This window comes from Mastomys coucha, chromosome X (genome assembly GCF_008632895.1).
Source record: "Mastomys coucha isolate ucsf_1 chromosome X, UCSF_Mcou_1, whole genome shotgun sequence".
In the NCBI taxonomy this organism is placed as follows: domain Eukaryota; kingdom Metazoa; phylum Chordata; class Mammalia; order Rodentia; family Muridae; genus Mastomys; species Mastomys coucha.
This window is the reverse complement of record NC_045030.1, coordinates 51,650,152-51,678,056: the sequence shown is the minus strand read 5'-3', so window position 1 is coordinate 51,678,056 and position 27,905 is coordinate 51,650,152. Positions and strand designations below refer to the sequence as shown.

Here is a 27,905-nt window from a genome sequence, read left to right as displayed (position 1 = left end):
AATTTCCTTAAAATTTGGAATTTGGGTGCACTTTGGATTTCAGATGTTTTTGTTTAGAAGGGGATGTTCTAGCTGCACTACTACTTTTGTTAGTGAAAAGAAGTACAGGTGTGTGGTTTAGACCAGGATCTCAAGCTGAAATCTCATCTCTATCACTAGGTAATACCTTTGGGTACTCAGCTTTTTCATGTACCAAAGGTAGATTCTAGTAGGTATACAGAGTACCTTTCATAGGAAATGAGTTAATATTTTTAAAGTAATTATCAGTGTGTCTACAAGTGACTGTCTTAGTTGCTTTGCCTATTGCTGCAATTAAAAAAAAAACTTACATGTGGCTGGAGAGATGGTTCAATGGCTAAGAACATGCACTGCTCTTTCCAAGAACTTGAGTTCAATCCACAGCCTCCCTGTCAGGTGGCTTATAATCTCTTAGAACTCCAGTTTCAGAAGATCTGTCGCCTTTGTCATCTGTGTACCTGCCCCTCCATACACCTGATTTGAATAATAAAATGTCTATAAAAGAAACTTAAAGAAGGGGTGGCTGTTTATTGGTGTACAGTGCAAGGTATAATTAGTACATCATGGCAGGGGTATCAAGGCAGTAGGAGCTTAACACAGTTGATCATATGGCATCTACTATCAGGAAGAAGACAACAATAAATGCTTTTGTTAGCTCACTAAAATAGCACAGAGTTTTATGTTAATATATGTGTTACTTTAATTATTGAAATGTTAACAAATTACCATCAGTTTTTCTCCTTAATGTTTTTGTCCTGTTCCAGGGGCTTCATTCTAGGATTCAACATTGCATCATTCAACAAACAATCAAATACAACTTTAGCAGGGTGCGGTGGTACTCTCCTTTAATCTCAGCATGAGGCAGAGGCAAAGGCAGAGACAGGGGCGGGGACAGGGGCATGGAGGGGCAGAGGGGCAGAGGCAATTTCTGTGAGGCTAGGCTGGACTACATAGTGAATTCCAAGACAGCCAAGGCTACATAATAGAGAGAACCTGCCTCAAAAACTCAAAACCAAATCAAACCAAAATGGAACCAAAACCAAACCAGACTATTTTAAGTTCCCAACAAAATCAATTGGAAAGAACATATACCCCTTGTCTCTGTCATACACCACCCACTCTACTATCAACATCTTATGCCAAAGTGGTACATGTGTTACAATCATGAACATACATTAACAGATTGTCACCCCATCATTTACAACAGGGTTCTTTCTTTCAGGGTGATGTATTCTATGGCTTTTAACAAATGCATAGGCATCTACCATTTAATATCATCAAGCATTTTCACTGCATTAAAAATCCTTTGAGCTTTACTCATCCCTACCTGGTTTTCTCTTGGCTCATGACAAGTGCTCATCTTTTTTATTTACCTTAGTTTTACATTCTTCAGAATGCCATATCATTAAATGAAGCCTTTTTAGGTTGGCTTCCTTCATTTAGTAATACATGTTTCAGTTTTCTTTGTCTTTCTTCATGGGCCAATAGCTCAATTTCTTTTTAGCACCAAAAGAGATTCCACATTCTGAATGCATTACTGTGTATTTATTCATCCACCCACTAAGGAACATCTTGGTTCTTTCCAAGTTTTGGTGGTTATGAATAAATCTACTGTACACAACTGTAGGATATCTTAAAAACACAAGATTTTGATTCCTTTGGGAATACCAGAGAATATGCTTGTTGGGCCCCATAAGAAAAGTAGGTTTAGACTTATACATCTAATTAAATCTAATTCTTCCAACATGGCTATGCCAATTCACATTCTCCCAGTAGCAAATGAAAACACAGTCCACCTCTTTGCCAGAATTTTGGTGGTGTCAAAATATTGGCTTTCATCTTTCTAAGAGGTATATAGTGGCTTTTCCTTAGTTCATTCTACAGTTTTAATTTTTGAGATTATAATATAACTATATCATTTCCCCTTCCCCCTTTATCTCCCAATAAGCCCTACCTTGTTCTCTTTAAAATTAATTTCTTAAATATATAAATACAACTTGCTCACTCTGTATAATGTTACTTGTATGTATGTTTTCAGGGCTATTTGGTACTGTATAGCCAACCCATATGCTCTTGCCTGAGGAAGACTATTTCTACTGCTGTCAGCATTCCTTTGTTACCTGTAGTTCTTTGGGTAGGGCTTAGGAAATATGAGCTTCCCTCCTGCCTACATTAGTGCCTATAGGTGTTCTTGTTCAGCTTGTATTTAGGCATTTATGTTAGTGAAACATCATTGGTGTAGCTTCTTAGACATTGCTTTCTTTTTTTTAAGATTTATTTATTTATTTTATGTTTATGAGTTGTTGCTGTACAGATGGTTATGAGCCTTCATGTGGTTGTTGGGAACTGAATTTAGGACCTCTGTTTGCTCCGGCCAACCTCCAACCTAGCTCACTTGCTTGCTTGCTCACTTGCTCGCTCTGGCTAGCCCTGCTTGCTCTGCTCTGGTCAATCCTACTCACTCAGTCTCTGCTAGCTCTGCCCAAAGATTTATTTTTTATTATAAATAAGAACACTGTAGCTGTCTTCAGACACACCAGAAGAGGGCATCAGATCTCATTATGGGTGGTTGTGAGCCACCATGTGGTTGCTGGGATTTAAACTCAGGACCTTTGGAAGAGCAGACATTTCTAGGAGACACAACCTCACAGCAAGCTTTCTCCTCTTCTGGCTGTTAGACATTTTTATCTTTCTGTCTTAGTTAGGGTTTCAAGTGGTGTGAAGATACACCATGACCAAGACAAATTTTATAAAGGAAAATTGATGTTAGTTTACAGGTTCAGAGGTTCAGTCCATTATCATCAAGGCAGGAAGCCCGGCAGCATTCAGGTAGGCATGGCACTGGAGGAAAAGCTGAGAGCTCTACGTCATGATCCCAAGGCAGTCAGAAAGAGAGACTTGCTTCTACAGGCAGCCAGGAGGAGCAGGTTCTCTCTTTAGCAGTGGGTGGAGCTTGAGCACGAGGAAACCTCATAGCCCTCCTACACTGTGATACATTTCCTCCAACAGGGCCACACTTATTCCAACAAGGCCACAGCTCCTAATAGTGCCACTTCCCATGGGCCAAGCATATTCAAACCACCACACTCCCTCTTCTGAAGTGATCCTGGAGCCTCAGGTGCAGGAGTTATGTTCTAGATGTATCAGTTGGGACTGGGATCCACAACTCTGCAGTTTGATTGGTTATACTTTTCTATGATGATCTCTGTTGTAAAGTGAAATTTCCTCAATGTAGGGTGATAGCTGCATTGTATCTGGGGATATAAGGATTAATATTTACAATGCAGTTAGGACTTATGTTATTTTAGTAAAATGCTGGTTGTAGGTTCTCTGCAGATATCAATGGGCTCACTAGCCCTGGGTAGTTGGCTAGGTTTCTAGTACCAGGCATGATTTCCCTTCTCTCGAGTATGTTTTAAGGCCAATTAAAGAGCTGTTGGTTGCTTCTAACACCCTCTGGGTTATTGTGCCATGCTGGTTACCATTGTGGTTTATAAGTATCATCACTATGTAGGACTGTTGGCTGTCTCCCTCTTTTGGAAGTTTGCATGGCACCTTCTGGTACCATGAAAGCTAGTCCTCAAGGAGGACTTATTCAGGCCAGTTCCAGATAAGGAACTGTGTTTGAGATTCGTGGTATCTTCAGCAATAGGGATTTTCCTTTTACTTCTAGGGGCAACCAAGGTTAATAGCACTACCCTGAAATATTTTGGGAGTCTCTTGGGCCCCTCGGACCAACAACTCAAAAGAGGACTTCTCAGGCCTGAGGTTGGGGCTGTGCCTCTTTAGGAGAGCATCGCCAACTGAGAAGGGAAGAGTTCACCGAAGCTGTCTATGTCTATTTATACACAGGTGGAGTATGTCTTATAGGTATTTTTAGGTAGTTACTATATGATTTCCTTGTGACCTTTCCAGACGTCCTTACTGCTATTTTCCCCTTCGCTCTCCTTCTGTATTTATCTGCCTCCCCCTCTCTAATTAGAGATCTCTCCATTTTCCCACTTCTTCCCTCCACTGACTTGTACCCCGCTGCTCCCTTCTCTATTTCTAAGAGGTGTAGAATGTTTTCTCCTTATTTTAATCTGAAATTTGTTGATACGTTGAACACATTTTCACGTCCTTAACTCTCATCTCTTCTTCTTCCATTTAAACCTTGTTTTTTTCTTTCAATGGAATTGTTTTCTTTGATTTTAGATTGTCAATATTAGAACACTTAGTTTATTTTAAATACTGGCCCTTTAATCAGATTTGTCTTTTACTAATATTTTCTTCTCATTTTTTAGATTATTATTATTATTATTATTTTATCCCATATTACATTTTTTTCCCTGTGTAGGTTCTTAGTCTCTTCTACTTTGTGAGAGTTTTCCAGTTTTTGTTTCTTTTCGTGACCTGGATGTTTTGGAAAAGCATTCATGAGTTATTTGTAACTTATCCCTCACTTTATGTTTTTGGATAGGTGTTCATGCTTTTACTGAGATTATGTATTTTTGGCAAGAATATGCCAGAAGGAGTGTTGTGTCCTATACATATTATCAGATAGTAATATCAGTGAGATCAACCAGTATTTTTATGGGTGATGTTAACCTTATTCACTTAGTGGATGGGGAAGACATCTGGTCAATTTCTTTCCTATGAATTTAGCTCTCTCTTTTTTTTTTTTTTTTTTTTTTTTTTTTTTTTTTTTTTTTTTTTTTTTTTTTACTTTTGTATCTTGTTAAGGGTATTTTCAAGCTTGTACTCAATCATCTGCTGAGGGAATTATTGTCTTGGTGTTTGCCTGAGGGCAATTTCCTCATTCCATCTATATTTCCTACTTGGGGATTTCTATAAGGAGAAGCTACCTCTTCACTTTCAATTATTTCTGTCCTTGTTTATTTATATCACTATAGATTCATGCCTGTTTATTTTTGACATACAATAGATTTTATTATTGTTGTAGCTAAAGTTGGTCTATAAAACATAGTTTTGAACAGATATAAATGACATTTTATTGAAGAAGAACTCCTTTTTAGATCTTGGTTTTACTGAAAAATGAGAGCTAAAGCATTTTAAATTGCATAGCACCCACTATACTGACCAAGCTTTCTTGCTGTAGTCTGCCCCTGATAGGCTTTGTTTTTCGACTTATATTTGTCTGTTTTATTTGCAATTTTAACTCAGACTGCTTTGTGCTTTATCCTGCTTAGATGGAGGTGATGGCCTTTCTGCACAGGGTGGAAATTGCCTGCCTAATATGTTTTTTAGATCTAATTATATGATAGGACTTTTCTTTATTCTCCAATTATTCCCATGGGTTAGTGGTACTGACTGTTTTATAAAGTAGAAAAAATATCAATAGAACCTAAGTAGCGTTGGAACTTCTGTTTTTTTCAGTCTTGAGACCCCCCTTCATGCTGAGCACATCCTATCCTACTGAACTACATCCCTTTCTCCATTCACAGTTTTAGAATAAGATTAGTGTAGTAAAATAATTGTGTAATTGTGTGTGTATAATATAATAGGCTTTTGCATGCTTTGATTTCTAGCAAACATCATAATTTACAGATAAGATATATAATTTATTTATTTTTATTTTATGTATATTCATGTTCTGCTGGCATGTATGTCTGTGTGAGGGTTTGAGACCCTATGGAACTGGAGTCACAGACAATTGTGAGCTATCATGTGGTTGCTGGGAATTGAACCCCAGTCCCTTGGAAGAACAGCTAGTGTTCTTAACAACTGAGCCATCTCTCCAGCCCCAGATAAAAGACATTTTAATGATTATGGTGATTTTTATAATTGAATGTGTAACATTAACAATAATAACCAAAAATAGGGATTTTTGAGTATTCTCATTTGAGATTACATATTATTTCTATATATTCATGTTTTCTAGATAGGATCATAAATTAAGTTGACCTTGTTTCTAAAGAGAATTGAAAATCTGAAGGTATATTGTTTATAAATCTTAGAAATTACATGTTAAGGTAGACTTCCATTTATGATTTGTTGAATCAGTTACATTATTTTACTAGCATGCATAGTAAATTAAATCATGGTAGCTGACATTAATTCTCTATAAATTGACTTGAATATGTTAGCATTAATATACTTTATTTCATCTAAAACAAGCCAATTCAGTATAATTTATTCTGTTTTTGAAAGTTCAAGAAACTGGCCTCTAACATTTATTTCAAAATTCAACATCCAGACTTTCAAACAAACACTGAGTGGATGGCAAAATATATTACTTTTAAAAGTTAGTTTTAATTTTAAAGTTTTACTTTTAAAAGGTTAAAATATAAGTTATTTATAAAAACTTTTTTTGCAAGCATGTATATATGTGTGTATGTATGTGCACATTAATGTTGGTGTACATGTATGTTCACATGTGTATGGAGGCCAGAGATTAATATCTGATGCCATGTATTGAGGCAGTGTTTCTTACTTGAAACCGTAGTTCACTGATTGGGCTCGCTAGATTGTCAGCTTCCTCTGGGGAATCCTCTGTTGCAATCTCCTGAGCTATTTATAAAATCTTTTTGTCACCATTACTGTCACCTAATACAAGAACTCATTTGGTACAAAAGCCACAATTCATCTCCGTCTTCACCTTATTCTTTCCCTTCCTTCTTCCTTCCCACTGTTCTTTTCTTCCTTTGTTTGGTGTTGAACCCTGGGCTTCTTACATGCTAAGCAAGTTCTCTACCACTGATATACATCTCTAGCCCAAGATGTGGATATTATTTTATCTAGGCACCACATTATAATTTCTTATAACCTTTTAGAGACAGTAAAAGCTATTTACTCTAACCTTTCTTGTAATTAAGAAATCTCACTTTATAGGGTGAGCAAGATGGCTCAGTGAATGCCTGACATCCTGAGTTCAGTCCTTGGAATCCGTATGGTGGAGAGAACCGACTCCTAAAAGTTGTTCTCTGATCTTCGCAGGTGCGACATGGCATGAACATGCATGCACACATACACACATGTGCATACACAAATAAATGAACAAATATGATTTAAAAAGAAATCTCATTTACAGCTTCTCCAATAGATGACAGCTTGTGTTTTAATTCTGAAGTGCTGGGATTCCTCCCTCTCTCAGGGTAGTTCCTTTCACTGTTTGCCATCTTGGCCTAGTGTATACGAGGCAAACAGTCTACCACTGAGCTACACCCCTAGCTGTGTTAAATTATACTGCATAATGGTGTTGTTTCTTGTAAGTTTGCACATTAGTTTGAATCCTAGGAATCAATAAAAAACTATATTTTGTTATTGCCCAGACTTTGACTTATTCACCCTAACTTTGGGATTTCCTTCTCTGGACCATGTGAGAGCATGTAGATCCCTAACCACCTTCATTATCCTTAGTTTATTATCCATAGTTTTCTTAAGTGGTTTTGGGGATTGAACCAAGGGCCTTGTGCATGATAAGCAATTGTTCTACTACTGAGTCACAGGCAGCCTTGCCACCCACTTTTTGCCTATGATGCCATATTGAAACCAACCTTAAGGTAAGAGATAGGACAATAAATGATATGTGAATGGCCTTTTAAAGGCCCCATGGCTCATTTTATTTAAAGTCACTAGGTTAAATCTATGAAATTGAGAAAAACAGGAATGGGAAAAATTTTCCTTGGACTCCAGAACTTTGTGTTGTCAGTTTTGTTTGTTGACTATTAAAATGCATTTTCTAGCTGACAGTGGGGTAGGTTTTGTAATGCTGCAAGCCAATGGTAATACTAATTTTCATTTGTAATAATACTTTTTATTTAACTGTTGAAATTACTGTGTTTAGTGTTGTGGCTCCAACTTAAGGCCTTGCACAAGTTAATCATACATAGTATTACTGAGCTAGATTCCCAGATCCTTTGTGGCCATATTTAATCCAACAGGTAAGTATTAAGTATTCTCAATTTCATGAAAGCCAGAAAGAATCCTCAAAGGTATATGACCAGTGAAATGCTAGGATTCGTATTTAAATCTGAATCTTTCTGATTGTAGTGACTTCTCTCCACTGCACTACAGCTTACCTTTCTTGAAAGTTCCCTTTGAACATTTTTTTCTTGATTTGAATATGTGGCTGACATGCTGCTTCTTGTCGTTTTCTCTTCTGACCTATTGTATGTTTAAAGTTACCAGCATCAATATTACTTTGCTTTTATGAGAGTTACTCCTTATTGACTTAAATTGGCATTAAATGTTAAACTGAATGTGCAGATTATTCTCAATTAAGGAGGGGCTAATTTTAAAATTATTTTCAAAAATGCAAACCAGCAACAATAACAAAAAATATTTTTGCTATTAAACTTGATGTACAGAAGTGCTGTGGAACTTTGCAGGTAGAAGTAGGATTTATGAAACTGGTTTTAATTGCTTCTAATTACTGCCTTATTGCATGTAGTGCTGAGGAAATAGTTTGCGGTAATTAAACCTCTTGTTCTTGCTTGTTGTATGTAGCTGGGTACGGTGGAATGGATTGAACCTCCTAAACGAGAACGCAAAGCCAACTATGCAGTGGATGCCTACTTTAGAGAGGCTTTACGTGTCAGCGAGCCCAAAATTCCAAAGGTAAAACTGTACAGGCCACTTCTTATGTGCCTGTACATGTGTAGAATTTTCTTATAACATGGTTTGTGATTCATATTTTCTTATGACTTCCTAAAATATAACTGTACAGCAAAAACTTGATGGGAAGCAGCTATATGAATGGATTCTATTGTATTTAATTTTCCAAATTGGAAAAAAAATCACTAGAGTGACTTAGATTAGCTGTGCTTCATGAAAAAAATACATATGTATGTAATAGTATGCAATATATGTTTTTCTCACAGGCTCCTCGGCCTCCGAAACAGCCAAATGTTCAAGATTTTCAATTTTTTCCACCACGCTTATTTGAGCTCCTGGAAAAGGAAATTCTTTATTATCGGAAGACTATAGGTTACAAGGTACTTTTTAAAATTAGTGTGTTATAATATTTTAAAATTATTTTATTTGTTATGAGTGTTTTTCCTGCATGTTTGTCTGTGCACCATACATATTCATGGTGTCTATACTAGGGTATTAGGAGAGGGTATTAGGTTCCCTAGAACAAAAGTTACAGGTTGCTGTGAGCTACCATGTGGGTGTTGGGACATGAACCTGGAAAAGCTCTCAACTGTTGAATCATTTCTTCTAGTCTCAATAATGTTCTGTGTACTGTTGTAGAATTCTCTTATAACATGGTTTATTATTCTGATTTTCTTATATTATTGCTAAATCATATGTTCTAGAATATAACAACACAGCAAATACTGGTTAAAATAGACAATGCACTCTATTTACTTCTGCTTATTATTAAAGAATATAAAAGCATGTAACAATGTTTTGAACTAGTAGTAATGATTCAACTTTCAAATTACTCAGAAGGGACATTAATGAAAGCAATATTTCAACAGTAACATCTGTAATGTTATTTTATTAGATTCAGTGTTTGAATTGTCAAAGAATATGTAGAAAGAACCAGAATGTGATTGGAAATGAATTTTGATATATGATTAATTTTTAAATGATTTTCTTTAATAAAACTAAGTATTTTTGTGTTTATTGCTCATAAGTTAATAAAAGCTCTGTTGGTAATTAGTGGTCACTTAGATGCCAAAGATAACAAATCATATGAGAATGATTCATATAATTTAAAAATAAAATGATCTCTAGAATTAAAAATTCCTTTTTGCATGTACAGATGCAAATTTTAGTAAATAAAATTTAGAAGTTGTAATAGTATACCTATATATCCTTGAAAGATTAAGAATACAAGCTTATTTCTGTATGTGAAAGTTGACTTCCTAGTTAATGAGGATGGTCGACCAAAAATATTGGAATCACTAATAAAAATAAAAATTTTAAAGTATCAGCAGAATTGTAATCTTAAGAAAATTTCTGTTTCATGAATTAGAAGTTGTTTTAACATTTATTTTGTTCTACCTTTATTAGAGTTAGAATTATGATAAATTATTTTGATTAGTAGCTGGAATGTACCTGGCGAAACTCTATATATTTAGAAAAATTAATTTGTATTTACAAACTAGAGTAGACCTCTAGAATGTTTACAGTATTTTTCTATACTGGGAGTATTGTATTTGAATCAGAGCAAAAAGGTCTTTCTTGCTCTGTATGTGTGAAGGTTAAAAAAAACCACATATATACCTAAGTCTTGTGGTATATGTCTTTATGTAATTCTAGCACTTGGGAAGTTGAGGCAGAAGTTTTGCAAGTTTGAGGCCAGTTTGGACTGCATAGTGATTGCCTTAGGGTTTTACTGCTGTGATCAGACACCATGATAAAGGCAACTATTATGAAGACAACATTTAATTGGGGCTGGCTTAAAGGGTCAGAGGTTCAGTTCATTATCATCATGGCAGGAACATGGCAGCGTCCAGGCAGGCATGGTACAGGAGGAACTGAGAGTTCTACATCTTCATCTGAAGGCTACTAGGGGAAGACTGACTTCCAGGAAGCTAGGAGGAAGGTCTCAAAGCCTATGCCCACAGTGACACACTTCCTCCAACAAGGCCACACCTACTCCAACAAGGCCACAACTCGTAATAGTGCCACTCTTTGGGCCAAGTGTATTCAAACTAACACAGTGACTTCAAGGACAATGAGCTCTTGTTTCAGAAAACTGATGAACTTAATGAGAATATACATGGGTTAGTTATGATATTGTTAGAGAAATGTGGTTAAATTGGAGAGAATCAGGACAGTGTAGCAGAGTAAAGCAATCATGTTTGACTGCTCAGGTTATGCATAAAACCACTTTCAAAGAAAATGAATGCAATGTAGAGACAAAATGCAAACTGTTATTAAATAATTAATTTCCCAGTGTAAACAGGCATATAGAAGTTCACCTTTGTTCATAGTCATTCTAGACATAAACATTATTTTCAGTTTCTTTTTATCAGCTGCTATCAGTAAGACTTGAAAGGAGAATTAATTGGCATACTAGATCTTGACTACTAAATGAAATATTTGTGCAGAACATTGTATACTTTCCCCAGTGCTTTAATGTATATTTCATTTGATCCTAACAGCCTCATTATATGGGTCTGATTGCTTGTAATTGGTGAGGAAACTGAAGTTCAGCAAGGTTCAGTTACTTTGTACAAGGTCACAGAGCTAATGAGGTTGGCCTGCTGTCTCCAACTCACTTATTACACTTTAAATACTGTGTTCTTCCTATCCAGACATTCTCGGCTACTTCTGCATGTGCTATAACCCCATTCGTTTCTGAAGTCCTAAATAAGGATTGTGTTTATTAGTGGTGTGACCTGCCATTTGGGAGGTGGGCCAAGTGGTAGACAAGTAGCAGCAATTAAAAAAAAAAAACCAAAACAAAAACCACTTCATCACAGATGATGGAACTATTCAGGCGCCGACTTTGGAGATAGTGTGATTTTGTTCCCTGTGAGAATTCCAATGCCCACTACATTCTGGCCACAGATTCAGTTAGAATGTAAACAGTGCCTTTTAGTACAGGCAGTTTGTGGTTAGGAGCAAGGTCTCAGAATGGTTATTTGGGTGGTGGCCAGCTGGAAGAACACAGAGGAGGGGGAAACCTTATAAGACAGGTCAATGAACAGACAGCTGCAAGGGCTAAGAGAAAAGAAGAGAGAGGGGTGGAAGACAGAGGAAAAGCTTGAGTGAGGAGGTGCAAGATGCCATGCAGTTCACATTCCTACACTCTGTTGTTTAATTCCCCTCACCTCACAGAAGGTGGTAGAGAACGGCAGGGGTGAAAGGGGACCTGGCTGCATTTAATACTCGTTCACTGCTTTGTGTTAGGTGCTGGAATAGGCACTTAGGAGAAAATGATAAACAAACTTGGCTGCTGGATTACTGCCATGATGGGACACAGGCACGCTCCTGGAAATGACCTGTTCTTGTTGACAATCCCCTTTGCTGCGGTATTGCTACTTGAACGGAGTTGACATCTGTCCATGTGAGGCAGCACATTTACAAACTGATGGAGAATGGCCAGACTCCATCACCTCAGTCTGCTCTTTAGTATCTGTTGTGCTGGGTAATATAATCATGGAAATTCATAAGTCTAAAGGACGTACTTCCAGCCTTCCTGAAGATCATTACCGTTTAACTAAGGAATTAGTTGCTATTTTAGGCATCTTCAGGGGAAATGAAAGGATAAGTGTACTAAATTCCATCTGATTCTGAAAGAAAAATTCACCGATTAACACAATACTATCAAGATCATCCATTACAAATATAGTTCACAACCTCTACCCTAGAGGCATAAGCACATGTATGTACTCGAGCAATAAAGTCCTAACAGTAGTAGTAAGAGTAGTACTACTAGTAATAATGATAATAAAGAAATGACAGATTCTGAGAATTTAGATTGTAATGCCAGAGACAGACATAAGCAGACATTACAATGCAGGGTGGCTGTCACGCAGTTTGGTAAGTATACATAGTGGTACGGAAGATGGAGGAAATGCTCCCTACGGAAGAGTCACTTAAGCCAAGATTTATAAGATGATGGGATTGAGCCTGTAAAGTGTAGGAGAGAAGGCATCAGGTCACCATATTCTCTGTGCCAAGCAGAGCCCCGAAGTGGGGAAGAACAGGCAGTTTTCCAGAGGTAGATAGAGTGTGTTCAGAGGTGGAGATATGTATAGGTCACAACGAGGCTGAAATTTAACTTCAGAGTAAAGGAAACCACTCAGATGCCTTTAAAGCAGAGATGTTGGTGGGTGGCAAAATGACACTGATCTAAGCTTTCTTTCTGTTTCATAAAGTTCCAAGTTCTGTATAAATATTAGCCTGGCATCCTCATTATAGGAACTACATCTTTATTTTACAAATGAGGAACTGAGGCATAGTCAACTTTTTCTCAAGAGTTGTAGGTCGTAGAAGTAGTAAAGGCTGATTGGATTTACATTTTGCAGAATTATATAAACTGTGCATGTGTTCATGTTCCTGTGCATGCTACGCACAGGACGTCAGAGCATGACGTCATTTTAGAGTTGATTCTCCCTTCTTACCATATGGGACCCAGGAACTGAATTCACATTGTCAGACTTCTGTGGCAAGAGCTCATACACGCTAAGCCATCTCATTGACACTTGATTTATATTTTCAATCTGTCATCTTGGATGTAACATGAGGAATAGTACATTTATTAGGAAAACCACTCAGAAGACTGTTGAAATATGAAAATGAGAGACTGGTGTGAAACCTTGGGCTGCAGTTGTGACAAGCATGGTGTTGGTGATGACAAGAGAGACATTGCTCTGCTCTCCTCTTCCTAGCTTTGTGCTCTCTTAGGTTCCACCTTAGACTCCCACTGCGTAGCTGAAGATTTGCTGGGAGTCTCATTTAGGAATACCTAGGTGAGGATTTAGAAGATAAATACCACATTCAAGTTGCTTTAACTTTCTGACCTTTGTCTCTCCCATAGTTTCCTAAGAAACTGAGCTCAAGTGGGTTACCTAATTGGAAGGGTCTCATGATTGAGTTCAGAGTACAGACAGATCAGCATGGCATGTTAATCATCTACAGAGCTTCAAAGATAACATTATATGTATTTTAAGAAGTTCCTACGATTGGGCTGGAGAGATGGCTTAGCTGGTAAAGGTCTTTGTTGCTAAGCCTAAGGACCTGAGTTTAATCTCTGGAACTCACATGGTGGGAGGAGGAAAGTGACTATCTCAAGTTGTCCTCAGGCCCTGTCCCTCCCACATGCTGTAGCATGTGCTTCCTCGCACATGAACACACACAAAATAAATGTAAACAAAAAATTCAAAGATAAGTATTTACTTAATATTGATTTTTACCCTATGCATCTAGAAAACTCATCAAAGTTACAAAATAAATGAAGCAATAGTTTATTTTTATGTGAGCAAAACTTCTGTAGTGGAGTTATTTGATGTTTTCTATACACAGGTTCTCAAAAACTCTAGCTCGTTCCCCTTTTGATTTTTGTAGTTCAAATGATGTAATCATTCAGGGGTGTCCAATCTTTTGTCATCTCAGTGTGACCCTGTCATCTACAATGTTCACCCCTAAGACCCATACAATTGAATTATAAAAAATAAAGACTCCTGTGTTTTTTCTTTTCTTTTTTTTTTCTTTCTTTTTTTTTTTTGGTTTTTCGAGACAGGGTTTCTCTGTGTAGTCCTGGCTGTCCTGGAACTCACTCTGTAGACCAGTCTGGCCTTGAACTCAGAAATCCGCCTGCCTCTACCTCCCAAGTGCTGGGATTAAAGGCGTGCGCCACCACCGCCCGGCGAATCCTGTGTTTTAAATAAGTTTATGGTTTTGTGTTGGACTGCATTCATAGCTCCCCTTGGCCATATACGGTACATAACCTCAGGTTAGATTATGGGGTAAGAGGAAATAGGTATGATCCATGGGCGCACTGTAGCTAATGATGATGATTTTTCTATTTTTGAATCTCCAAGTGTTACCCAACAATGATGGAAGAAAGGGCTAGTAAAGGGCTCAATTGCTTGCTTATGTTCTTGTTCTGAGACAGGGTCTCACTATGCATTGCTGGCTGGCTTGGAACTATGTAAATCACACTAACCTCAAACTCCCAGAATTCTGCCTGCCTCTGCCTTCCAGTCCTGGGATTAAAGGCACATAGCTGGTGTGGGCTCACTAGTTCTGAAGCAGCTGTTTCTACATGTTCGAGGGAGCCTGCTTATTAGCTATCAGCATTTTTGTTTTCTATTGTCTCTCCTTTCACAGCAGTAGTGTGGCTAGTAAGATTTTCAGTTAAAAGGTTTCATTTGGGGGCGGGAGGAGCGGTTGTTTGCTGTAATGCAATCATTTTGTGGCTGGCAGGGTCAATTCTTCCCAACCCAAGCTTCGACCTTGCTGTAAGTGGGACATCTTCAGAGGCTTTATAACTCTCTACAATTAAAGGAGTTGATATTTAATATACTTACTTGTTCACTAAAGTCTTGTCATTGGAAGAGGGTAACAACTGAAATTTTAACTTATAGTCGACCTAAGAGCATGAATGAAAAGTGTTTTGCCATATTTAAAGCTGCACAAAGCTTCAGGACATTCCTGTATCTATCTCCGAAAGATTTCTTTAGGGACAGATATAAACATTTGACAAATGGATGAGGTTCCATGCACTTTGTGAGCTTTGGTAATGTGTCATTGTGGGCTGCCTGTTAAGCTATGGGGAGCTGATTTCAGGCGACTGCTCTCATTTTCTGTGCTGCCACGTTTAATTTAGCAATCCATATTTCTATAAAATCTTGCTGAACTCCTAAGCAATAAGTTTTTTTTTTTTTTTACTCTCTTGTGGAATCTAGCTCCTTTTTATTCATTTATTTATTTTGAGGGGATAGAGAGAGTCCACAACACTGTGTAGCCCTGGAGGTCAGAGGACAACTTGTGGGAGTCAGGTCCATCCTTCTACCACCATCTAGGTTACAGGAATTACCTTTATCTACTGAGCTATTTGAAATGGCACTGCCCTCACATCAACCCCTACATTTCATGTTTGGTTTATGCTTTTTCTTTTTTCTTTTTTTTTTAAGATTTATTTTATTTATTATGTGTATGAGTATACTGTAGCTGTACAGATGACCATGAACCATCATGTGTGTGGCTGCTGGTAAATGAACTCAGGACCTCTGCCAGCCCAGCTCTCTCCTGCTCGCTTGCTCTGGCCCTGCTCGCTCTGGTGTAATTCACTGTAGCTGGCTTCAGATGCACAAGAAGAGGGCGTCCGATCTCTTTACGGGTGGTTGTGAGCCACCATGTGGCTGCTGGGATTTGAACTCAGGACCTTTGGAAGAGCAGTCATTGCTCTTACCTGCTGAGTCATCTCTCCAGCCCGGTTTATGCTTTTTCTATTTCTTTTGTCACTGTACCTCATTTCCAAGTTAATAATGTCTCAGCAGTTCTCTGCCTCTGGCCTCGGAGCCAGCACAGAACACACCCAGACATCAAGATCTCAGCACAAAAGAGGTTGATTTTACCTCAGAGGGTTCAAGCTGAGTGCTGGGCCGCTCCCTCTGGAGCTGGCAAAGACAGTGGCAGGTGTCTCTGGCTGAGTGGTTTTGAAGGAGAAAAGGGAGAAGTCTGAGCTAGGATGAGTTCACAAGTCCTGATTGGACATGTCGATCAGTGTAGCCACACAATGTATTTTGATAACAGGACCTTGGTGTTTTGATAGCTGGACCTTGGTGACCAGCCTCGGGAATGTGTTAGGCACAAGGAAGTAGCCAGATAAAGGAATGGACCTTGGTGGCTAGGTTTGGAATGCGGAGGTACCTGAATGAGGGAATCTAATAGTTTAGTAAGGGAGAGAGTAGGGAGAGGCAGGGCAAGATGTGCCCGCACTGCCCTTGCAGCACATTGCCACCAAGGTCCATTCCTTTATCTGGCTACTTCTTTGTGCCTGACACATTCCTCAGGCTGGCCTCCAAGAAATGCATTGTGTACCAAGCTTTGTTGTTGTTCTTTTCTAAGTATTTGTCCCAACACTTTTTCCAGTGTTTTCAATAGAACCCAAAGTTTCACACTCCTCAGCGTAACCCATGCCTAAAACAACTCCTATGTATCCCTGTGCATTTCTGCCTTCACACTTTTGCCTTATATTGTGCCAGTCTAGAATCACCCCAGAACTTTAGGGTTTTAATCATTGTCTAGTCCTTTCATTTCTTTTCCTTCATTTTCTCCTTCCTCTTTTCTTTCCTCTTTTCCTACCACTGTTCCTTCTCTTTGACTCTCCCCTCTGTTCTTTCCTCTCTCTCCCTCTGTCTTCCTTGTGAGCTATTCTCCCACCTCAGCCTCCCAGCTGGTAAGGGAAGTGGATGTGTACTAGCACTGTCCACCCTTTTTCTTTTCATGAGATTGCACTTGTGAAAACAGCTATTCTTGAACTCACAAGGTAGACCAAGCTGACCTCAAACTTACAATCTTCCTACTTTGGTTTTCAAGTGCTAAGATCACAGTTGTGTGCCAGCACATCTGGTGAACCTAGGTCACAATCACAGGAGGTTTAGGAATTTCTTGTAGGCAAGGGTTGTGTCCAGTAAATCAATCTGTGCTTATTTTAGTACTAAGCATAGATAATATACAGTTAATACATACTTATTTGATTATCTAGTACTAATGGCTACAAATGAATGGGCTTTTTAATATCCAGTATTTCTTTTTAAGTTTTTAATCCAAAGAACTATTGGGTATAACAGTTTTAAAATGCTTACCTTTAAGTTTATAATTATACAATTTTAAATGCTATAAAGTATGTATAAAAATGAGAAAAATGTCCTGTGATATATGCTATAATTTTATTGAGGTATGTCTATTTGATGTTTCTAGGGAATGAGTCATTTATATTATGTGTACATTCCAAACAGTGAAGACTTACTGCCAAGCTTTTCATTTTCATGTTTAATGGAATGCTATAAAATGTACTACACATGTTCTGTATCTGCTGTCTTAAATCATTGGGCGGCGTTGTGTTTCCAGATGTTTGTAGCAATGATAGGAGGCTTCAGGGCTGGAAACCAGATTTGTCCTTCCATAAAAGGAGTGCTGTCCAAATGCTGCTGAACTCCAGTGGAGCACATGCACACCCTGATGCACTGAGGCCTTCTGAGCTAACCATTCTGAGATGCAGATGACTGCTGGGTTCCTCAGAAATCTCATCTTCTGTCCCCAGTGATTCTGGTTCATGCTTTCTTCTCAGTTGTCAGTGGTTTTTGAAGTTCTGTACTTTAAAGAGCACTATTATTATCTTTATTGGTCACTGCCAGTGCACAAGTTTTCTCCCATGAATGATGGCTCCATCTCAGCTGTTGGTGTGCTCTACCATAGACTCCCTCTATGCACACTTCTTAAATTCATCATTGCTTTGTATCCTTCTTTATGTTGCCACTCTCTCTGGACTACCTTTCTTATATCACTCTGTCTTTACAACCTCTATCAGGGAATAAAAGCACTCTGTTGTTTTCATGACTTAAGACGACCAGAACATTGGCTGTCATCTTTAGGTGCAGTGCTGCTGCATACCCTGCTGCATACTACCAGGAGGCTTTAGACACTAAATACCAAAATGTGTGTTTATTCTACACAGTGCCATATGATAAGGATGTATTTTGTCACACAATGTAATGAGACTACAATGTGGCATTCATTTATCAATGGACTGTAATCCTCAAATATTATACCATGCAGTATAAGAATGGTTTTAAGTAGGATAAAACCATAGTGGTAGAAATGTAGAGAAGACTGTGAGCCATCTACTTCTGAGGTTCCACTCTTTACTGTAGAGACAACTCTCCAGATTAATATGTGTATGTGTACTTTCTCTGATTAATTTTTCTCATAGGTTTATTCATTTCTCTTTTGATCTTAGGTCCCAAGAAATCCTGAGATCCCCAATCCAGCTGTAGCTCAAAGAGAAGAGCAAAAAAAGATCGATGGAGCAGAACCTCTTACACCACAAGAAACCGAAGAGAAGGATAAACTTCTCACACAAGTAAACTATTTTAAGTGGCTGAACTACTTTTAGTCAATCAATAGAAAAAAAGGATAAATAAATACCCAGTTTTTAGTATATACAGTTGTCTGATCTGACATACCCATAAACATACATTTTGACCATATATCTTTATTTTTTAGAAAATTCCTTTTGTAAAAGATGCTCTCTTGGAAATACTGAGTGAATATATACATAGAAAACAAAAGTGTCAGCTATTGAAAATAAGATGCTTTTACCAATTATAATAATGCCAGTGAATCCAAATATGAATTTTATTAAATAATAATTTCCAACATATACTTGAAAATTAAATTTCCTTGATTGACTTGATTCCTGAATCTATACTACACTCATGTTTCTTTGTTTATGAAAAATTCTTTTTGAAAGAAGTTAAGAGCTCTCAAGAAAGAACATGAATACAATAATGAGAAATTCCTGAAGCATTTTAATGTGATCATTATGTAATTAAAAGCCAATATTAAATAGGGAAGATTTCTACCTTAAAGCTTTCAAGTAATTGTTGCTTTAAAAAATTTTGTATCACACTTCTGAAATGAGTTATGGTAAGATAAACATAATATGAATTTATGACACTGCCTTAGCCAGCTAAATTTATTTCTTGAACATTTTTTGGAACAATGTGTAAAGCACAATAGGAGGAAATTCTCCACTGTAATTAATTGTTAGCTGATAATTTGAAATGTTTTTCACACAAAGGAAGGATTAATGCTTGAGGTGATATATATGAAAGTTGTAGAATGTGCTTTACAATATCACACTGTGTCTTGGGAATATGAAGTACTTAAAAGTAAAATAAGAGGTTTTTATATGTTGATGCAGGTCTTTTCTTTTAATATCATATAATTTTATTGAATGAATTTTGACAAAATACTTTCATAAGTTTTTGAACAAATACCTGGAAGTCACCAAAATTTAGCATGAAATATAGTTGCAGTTGGCAGAGTTTTAAGAACAACCACAGAATAAAACATTTAAATATTAATGTTTGCTTTTATTTTAATTTCAAAACTTATTTCCTCAGCACAAATATAAAGTTGTGCCCTTTGAATGCTACACTGCTTATAATATATTCTGAATATACAGTATAATGTGAATATGTAATCTCAATTGAGATAATCGAGTTTATAATTAGAAGCATAATCAAGTTTTTTTTGTCCCTCAGACTTGAATTTAAGCCATCTTTTTCTGATGCTGCAAATTTAATGCTTAAGTTTTTTTTTTTTTGAGTTTCATGCTTCCCATGATGGCCTTGAGTTCATTCTGTAGTTGAGAATGACCTTGAACTTCTGATCCTCCTGACTTCATATCTTGCCTGTTGGAATTACAGTCATGTGCCACCATGTCTGTTTTATGTGCTGCTCTGAATTGAACTCAGGGCTTCCCCCATGCTAGGCAAGGTTTCTGCCAACTGACCTACAATACCATTGATGGAATAATAATTGGAAAGTAACCTAAAACACTGGTTGTTACATATCTTAGTAAAACAGTTCAGATGCCTGAGCACTGTATTTACAGAGGTCCTATTTATGAATATAGTCTTTAAAAATCAAGTTGTTTATTATTGTTAAAAGAGGCATGTGCATGTTTAGCATCTACAGAAAGGTCACAGGACAACTTTTGAGAATCAGTTCTTTGCTTCCACAGTGGGATCTGGGGCTTGAACTCAAGTTTTTGGGCTGGTATAGCAAGCACTTTCAACTGTTGTTCCATTTTGCTGGTCCTTATGAATACCATTTTGAACAGAAATTATTTATTCATTTTAATCAGGAATGATCGAAAGAACATCTTGCATCCTTCTTGGATTTTCTTTCAACGTTCTTTCAATTCAATACATCCACATCTCTCTCTCAATTTACATGAGAACAGATCTGTGGGAAAAGTTATTGAGACATTGGGATATCAGAAATTAAGCATTTACATTAGAACTTATATCAGAAATGTAGTTTAATATTGTGGGAATTAAGACCATATGATATCTTAAGATTATAAATCAAGTTAAAGTACTTGAAAAGTACATTTTCTTTAAAATAAAAAAATCAGTTATTTCTTTAACGACTCAAATTCAGCTTTTGATTCCACATTAAAGAAATGAACTTTATAAAAGGGCACATGTTAAGTATTTTAAACTGCTTTTCATGCATCATTGTTCAGATATAAGTAGGATAGTAACTGACTTTATTAATTTGCCATCTACTGATGATGTTTAAATTTTTATTCATAGGGTTTCACAAACTGGACTAAGCGAGATTTTAACCAGTTTATTAAAGCTAATGAGAAGTATGGGAGAGATGACATTGATAATATAGCTAGAGAGGTGGAGGGCAAGTCCCCTGAGGAAGTCATGGAGTATTCAGGTTTGTATGTCACTTCAAAAAGGATACTTTTGTTTAAATATATGCATGTCTTTTGAAAAAAAGATTCATTAGTTTTTATGTGTGCATTTGTGTCCATGTGGATGTAGCCTATGAACAGGTGCCTATGGAGAGCAGAAGAAGGTATCAGATGCTCTGGAGCTGGACTTACAGGTTGTGAGCTGTCTTGTGTGGGTGCCAGGAGCCAAATTTTGGTCCTCTAGAAGAGCAGCAAGTGCTCTTAACCACTGAGCCATCTCTCCAACCCCTGATTCTTTGTCATTAATTTAGTTGCACCTTTGTTCAGAGATGTTAAAACTTTTGTGAATGAGATGTAAGTAAATATATGATATGATTGGCTAGGAGACACCTAAGATTGCCAAGTAAAGAATAAACAAAAGTGGCTACTGCATGGGTCTTCTATTCTCTCATTTTTCTGTTTTTTTTTTTTTTTTCAAGTCTCATCCTGAGGCTTCTGGTTTAGCAGTTTGAAATAGTCATGGTAGGTCATCTTTGAAGTAGAGAATTCTTATCAGGCCCATTTAGAGACTCAACTGCCCTCAAGGAATTCAATCAGGTAGTGGCGTGTCCTATTAACTCAAGGCAATTTAGAATAGATCTAAAAAGATTTCTTGGCTAAATCTGTTCAGTGGCCCTTGAACCGTTCCCCTCTCCTGCTCAGCTGTGTCTTTAGCCTCAGTCAGAATCAGAATAGCAGCACAGCAGCATGTGCAGTTAATATTAATTCCTGTGTCAGAGCATATCGAAACTGTCAGGCTCCTGTGAAGAAGTCTTATTAAAATAGGTTAATCTATCTGTTTTCTATGTGTAGTTAAATTTCAGATAGGCTGACCTTTCAAATTTAGTCTGAAGATCAGGTATTTATAATAGAGAAATTTTTTTTCATAGAAAAGATACAATGTTAAAAAAGTAGTTGTATGATTTCTTTGTCCTCCCTCCCCCTGCCAGATATTTGATATAACTACTGAAATTCTGTGTTTATTAGCAAAAAGCCCAAAAGAAAACATTAAAACCTCACAAGTAAACCAAAGTTTAATCGTTACTAGGTATAGCTTTTAGTATATTTAGAGTACTAGTTAGCACTTAAAGAAAATCAGTTGTAATTAGAGAGCACCTACTTGTTCTATTTCCCCTCATGAAAACCCCAAAGGGAATTTAGAAGTTAATTTTGTCTGGACTTTATTTCATATAACATTGAATTCACGAACTTCTTTTTTCTTGAACAGTAGCTTGACACTACTACTTATCTTATGGGTGAAAACTATGAGAGCTTTTGGGGAACAGTAGATAGGAGAGATGTAAAAGGACATGGCATTGGTGTGGGTCAAGCTGTAAGTTATAACTTTCTAAAAGACATCAGGTAACCAGGCATGGAGATGGATGCCTGTGATCACAGTGCATGGAGTCTGAGGTAGGAGAATCATGAGGTTGATGGCAGCCTAGTCTGCATAGAATGTTTGTGGCCATCCTGGGTATAGTGAGATCATGTTTTAAAAATCTATGGACTAAGGTGTCATGGCAAGCGTCCTAGGTTCTACTTACTGCTCTGAAATAAAGAAGGGAGGCATGAGAGAAAAAGAAAGATATACTGAGCTGGGTTTTTAGTGCAATGGTAGATGTTCCCTTAAAATTGTCACTAAACCAAGCACCAGGAAATGAATATGAAAGGCACGTACAGTGAGATTTTCTGAAGAATTTTCTTTCTTCTATCCTCAAGTTCTACGGAGTAATGCCAGGGCCTTTAAGTCCAGGCAGGTGTTCCATGCTGCTTCTGTGCACACACCCAGCCTTTCTGAAGAATTTTCTTCAGACTCTAGAGAGATGGCAGGACTGTTTAACTGTTGTTCATCAGATTGGAGGTTATGTCAGAGGCCGGGGAGAATTGAGTGGGCTTATTTGATTGATTGGTAGAAGAAGAATTGTACAAAATTGGATGTTTATGAGTATATTGTATCTACATATAAGAAGTTACATGCATGAGTGCATGTGCGCGCGCGCGCGCGCGTGTGTGTGTGTGTGTGTGTGTGTGTGTGTGTGTGTGTGTGTGTGTGTGTGTTTAGAATGAGTAACTGGGAGAATGCATAAATGAACATAAGTACTTATGTGAGCCATCAAATGCTAGCATACCTTTCTTGATATGCTCTAAACTGGAAGATGTAACATATTAATGCAGCAGATTATTTGGCTCATCAGTAAAATTTGGTTGGTTGACTGGGGATTTGAATAGCTTACTGTATGTGTCCAGTTAAAATCTCTCATCTTTTAAGAAACTATAGGTGACTAGAAACATAAGATTAGTGAATGATTGCAGATATAACTAACAGTTTCTTTAGAAATTGTCACTTCATAGGAAAAAGATAATAAGTTTATTTTCATTTTTGCTTACTAGAAAGCTATATTTACACTTATATGCATATCTCACTTCTGTTTCACTTGATGTTTTTGGTTTCCTTTGCATCATATTTAGGTACAATGGCAATTTAAGAGCACTTAATAACTTAACATACTATATACACACAGATGATACCAGGTCTGCCTGGTAATTCTGTACTCTTTAATTCCTCAAACTCACTTGCTTAAATGGTAGTAATTTAAAGTAACCACTTTCTTTTCAGCTGTATTTTGGGAACGCTGCAATGAATTACAGGACATTGAGAAAATTATGGCTCAAATTGAACGTGGAGAAGCAAGAATTCAGCGAAGGATCAGTATTAAGAAAGCACTGGATGCCAAAGTAGTATATTTTATTTCAGTTTATTAGTAGATTATTATATTTGCTATAGTGATTAGCTTTGACTTGTTATTAAACATTTCATTAAAAGAGCAATTTTTGAAACTCACAGATTGCAAGATACAAGGCTCCATTTCATCAGTTGCGTATTCAGTACGGAACCAGTAAAGGAAAGAACTACACTGAAGAAGAAGACAGATTCTTGATCTGTATGTTACACAAAATGGGCTTTGACAGAGAAAATGTTTATGAAGAGTTAAGACAGTGTGTACGGAATGCTCCCCAGTTTAGATTTGACTGGTTCATTAAGTCGAGAACTGCCATGGTATGTATTTTTCCCTTTCTTGCTTACCTGTTTTGGAAAAGAACACATTTCAAAGTTTCTCTTTTACTCTGTTCCTCCAGTTGTTAACATTTCATTCCATTAGCTTTCTCTCCCATCTTCTTCAACACAGAGTTATATACACATATGCACAAAGTAAAAGAAATATTAAAACTCTATATTCATAAACACATCTGCATTTTATGTTAATAACTATTTGTTTATGTGATGCATTTATGTAAGTATATACATTTATGAGCCATTTTAAAGTAAGTTACAGACAATAAAATTGTTCATTGCAGAATCTACAATGTAGATATTTTAGCACATTGGATGATTCTTAACATCATCCTCAGGCCTCCACTGCACATGCACAGACAATGGGCCCACTCATATGCTAAAACACACACGCACACATGCACGCACACACATGTGCACACATACATGCATACACACACATGCACATGCATACACACATATGCCCTCCCCTCCTCAACTCATGGAAAACAAAATGAGGAGGGCTGGAAAGATGACTCATCGGTTAAGAATACTTGCTGCTCTTCCAGAGGACCTGAATTCAGTTCCCAGTAGCTCACAATCACCTGTAATGCCAGCTCCAGGGCTTCCGATGTTGTCTTCTGGTCTCTACATGCATTCACACACACATGTGGCACAGAGAGAAAGACAAATAAGTACAAATAATCATAAACCCTTAAACTGAGTAATAAAAGAAAATAATATTTTTCTCATAAGTAGCTCTTTCTACACAATAACTACAATCTCATGCAAATATTAAAATTCATTCAATGATTCAAAAATCCCATAAACAGACTATTCTGTCAGTGCTCCAAATGCCTCCTTTTGCAGGACGCCACTAGGAAAGGGATACTGTGTCAGATTATGACACTGCGTGTGATGCTAAATTTGGTTTCTAAATTTGCTATGATTCCCAAGGCTCACCACTTTTTATGGTACATTTTCCCTTTGTAACTAACCAGGTGACATTTGAGACTGTCGAGATGACTTGAGGATTTGTTTTCAGTGAAAAGCGACTGTAGCCCAAGCTGGGTCTTCCTAAGAACACTATAAGAAAGTATAATTAAGTAAAAGTTAGCTAAATTCTTGCCTCTGCAATTCCCTCTATAGCTTTCCAACATGAATTTTGTTCTTTGTAAATTCTACTGTTCCTGAACAGCACTGTTTGTGATGACACTCAAATGCATGCAGCTTATAAACAAACAAACAAACAAACAAACAGATTTATTGGCAGATTCTTATTCTTACTTTGTAGCTGGCTTGGAACTTGCCATGTAGCCCAGGCTGCCCTTGAATCAAACTCTACATTATCCTCCCTGGGATTACAGGCATTCGAGCATGCTCAGCCTCATGTGTAAACACTTTTTAAGGTTGTCATTGAAGTTCTTTCATGAGCCAAGGTCCTTAAAACAGAACTAGAGTTATATCGCCTAAAACTAAAAAGAGCCTAAACTCAACAATCCCAGCAGTGGTTTTGTGACTAGTTGTAAAATGGCATCCATTTCTTAAGTTGTTCTCATAAATATTTTATTTTCTAAAAGTCCTTTGGGGTATGAAAAAGTGCTTCACATTTTTTGTTCTGATTCATTTTATATCATCAGCTCACACTGATGAATAAAAAGGAAAATATGAATTGTTCTGTTGAAGGCATTATTTTGGAAGAGGCTTTGCAATATTTTTTGTTCAAACTTTAGTAAGTACATCGTTACCATCAAACATATAGGTGACACAATTTTGGGAGAGTTAGCAAGTACTTCCTCTAAACCAGGATCCGTTAGAACTTAGGCCAATTGGATTAATGTTTTAGTTGACATTTTCAGCATGGCATTTAAGTGGTGTATTTATGTAAAAGGACATGGAGAGGTGTGTACATTACTACAATTCAGAAGGATTGAAGGAAGAATAAAAAAGATAGGAATCTGCAGCACAAAGGACCATGATTGGCCTTAGAGATAGAGCAGTTTTTGGACAGGGTTCTTCAGATCATTGCTTTTTTAAAATTATCTTTTGGAAATAAGATTTTATTTTTTCACTGTGAGTTAGTTTGCCATCTCATTCAGGGACACCGACAACTCTTTTCAAAGCCACATATTTAGCTTTCTAGCCACTTTTTTTTAATGTAATGACATAATTTAGGGCCACACCAATAATTTCTAAAGAAAAATGCTTAACTGCATTTTTGAAGAAATCACATTTTCAAACATATGTGCCCTTTTATGTGATGAAACATTTATTGAATTCTGTGATATTTCAGTGATATTTTACTAATTTTTAAAAGGTTGAAAGCTTGATGTTGGGTCTCGTTTCTTCAGTTATTAAACTAAGGCAATAGGATGAAAGAGATTGTAGGTGCAAGAAAAGACTTACACTGTTTGTAATAAGATGATCGGAGAACTATGTAGCCTTCATACTCAGTGACAGAGGGAAAAAAAGCTCCAATATATTAATAACCACTAGGTGTCTCTGAACTACCTTGTAAAGAATTTTAGTTTTCCTCCATCTTATTTTTTGAGTCAGTTGCCTACATGCCTTTTCTTTTTCTCTAAATTTTCAGAGCATATTTGCTGAAAAACAGATATTAACTATATAACTAGTTACAAATGTGAACCTGGATTTTTGTCTATTAAACTTGGAAATGCCTCTGTCCTTGATTACCATTTAGAAAGTAGATTTTCTAATTTTTACAGACTCATTAAAAATATAGCCATTTATTTTATAATTCAATATGTTAATTTAAGGGCTTTTTAGGTAAAATTTTCTCTTATGCTAAAATTTGATTTCTCTTCTAGCTAGTAGACAACTTTTACTTATATTTCTGGAATTAGATTATAAGCCATATATTTAAAATATGCATATATGTATATCATATTTTACATTATGTTACCATCAATAGTTATAGAGTTATAAAAATGGATTATTAATATTTGTAGATCATCTTCCTCCCTTTGTTTTAAAAATAACTTTCTTTTTAGTGAGTCATTTTCACAATCTAGGGAGAGAATCCACCCTCTTAAGAGAGGTAGCTGTGATTTCTGTAATAAAAAAAATTGGAAAATCATTGAGATACAGGATGTAATTTGATTAGTTTTGTAACTATAGTTGTGTTTAAATTAAAATCTTTCTAATGATTGAACTAGGCTTACTAAAAAGATTTTTCTTTCCCAGATACATCAACAAATAGTGTGAAATCTTTCTTAGAAAAAAAATGTACAAAAGTTAATAGTTCTATTTTATGCACTAATCTCAAAGTACTGCATTCATGACATCTGACTTAACACACACACACACACACACACACACACAAAGTGCCTAAAGGGATGAATCCCCATTTTTAAATATGCTACACTTTGAAAGGCTTTAGCTAAAGGTTGAAGATTTCGAAGCTCTTCTCCATTTAAAACTGCTGGCTGTACAAAAGAGAAAATAAGATTCACTTCCATCTCTCTGTGCTAAAAAGATCGTGAATTTTTCTCAGAGAAATTGTGTGGTCTTTAAGTAAGTAATCAGCCTCTATTGAACTCCATAAACAAGTAGGAAGCATATGCTGAACTCGGATTTTTAAGCTCAGAGCATATGAATTGCTTTCCACTCTCGTCCTGGAACTGGGGATCCTAGAATAGGGCCTTAGTATTGGGTTGTTCAAAAACTACAAATATGCTGTATTCATGTAAAATGTCTTTTATAGGATGCTGACTTGTCTCCTCACCAACATTATCTCATTAATTTTCTTGCCATCTCTGTTCGTTTATTAGTGACTGATGGGACATAGCATATTGAAGAGAGTCTGAGACTTCTAAAGGCCATAACACATTGGTCCATTCATTGGACAGTTCACATGGGAAAGGAACCTAGCCTTCAATCAGTAGTGTCTTAATATTTCTTAGTTTCCTTCTAGGTAATTAAAGA

The 27,905-nt window shown here is 36.8% G+C and overlaps 1 protein-coding gene across 3 annotated transcripts in view; it reads left to right on the top strand.

Annotated features, from left to right (window-relative positions):
* Smarca1 (SWI/SNF related, matrix associated, actin dependent regulator of chromatin, subfamily a, member 1) overlaps nt 1–27,905 on the top strand; it is a 74,720-nt gene that overhangs the window by 36,425 nt on the left and 10,390 nt on the right. For all 3 annotated transcript variants that reach the window (XM_031355930.1, XM_031355848.1, XM_031356015.1), the window contains exons 17-22: nt 8,467–8,577; nt 8,841–8,954; nt 18,392–18,514; nt 20,760–20,892; nt 23,526–23,644; nt 23,754–23,966. In XM_031355930.1, coding sequence (XP_031211790.1) covers nt 8,467–8,577; nt 8,841–8,954; nt 18,392–18,514; nt 20,760–20,892; nt 23,526–23,644; nt 23,754–23,966 — 813 coding nt within the window. The remainder of the gene's footprint in view (nt 1–8,466; nt 8,578–8,840; nt 8,955–18,391; nt 18,515–20,759; nt 20,893–23,525; nt 23,645–23,753; nt 23,967–27,905) is intronic.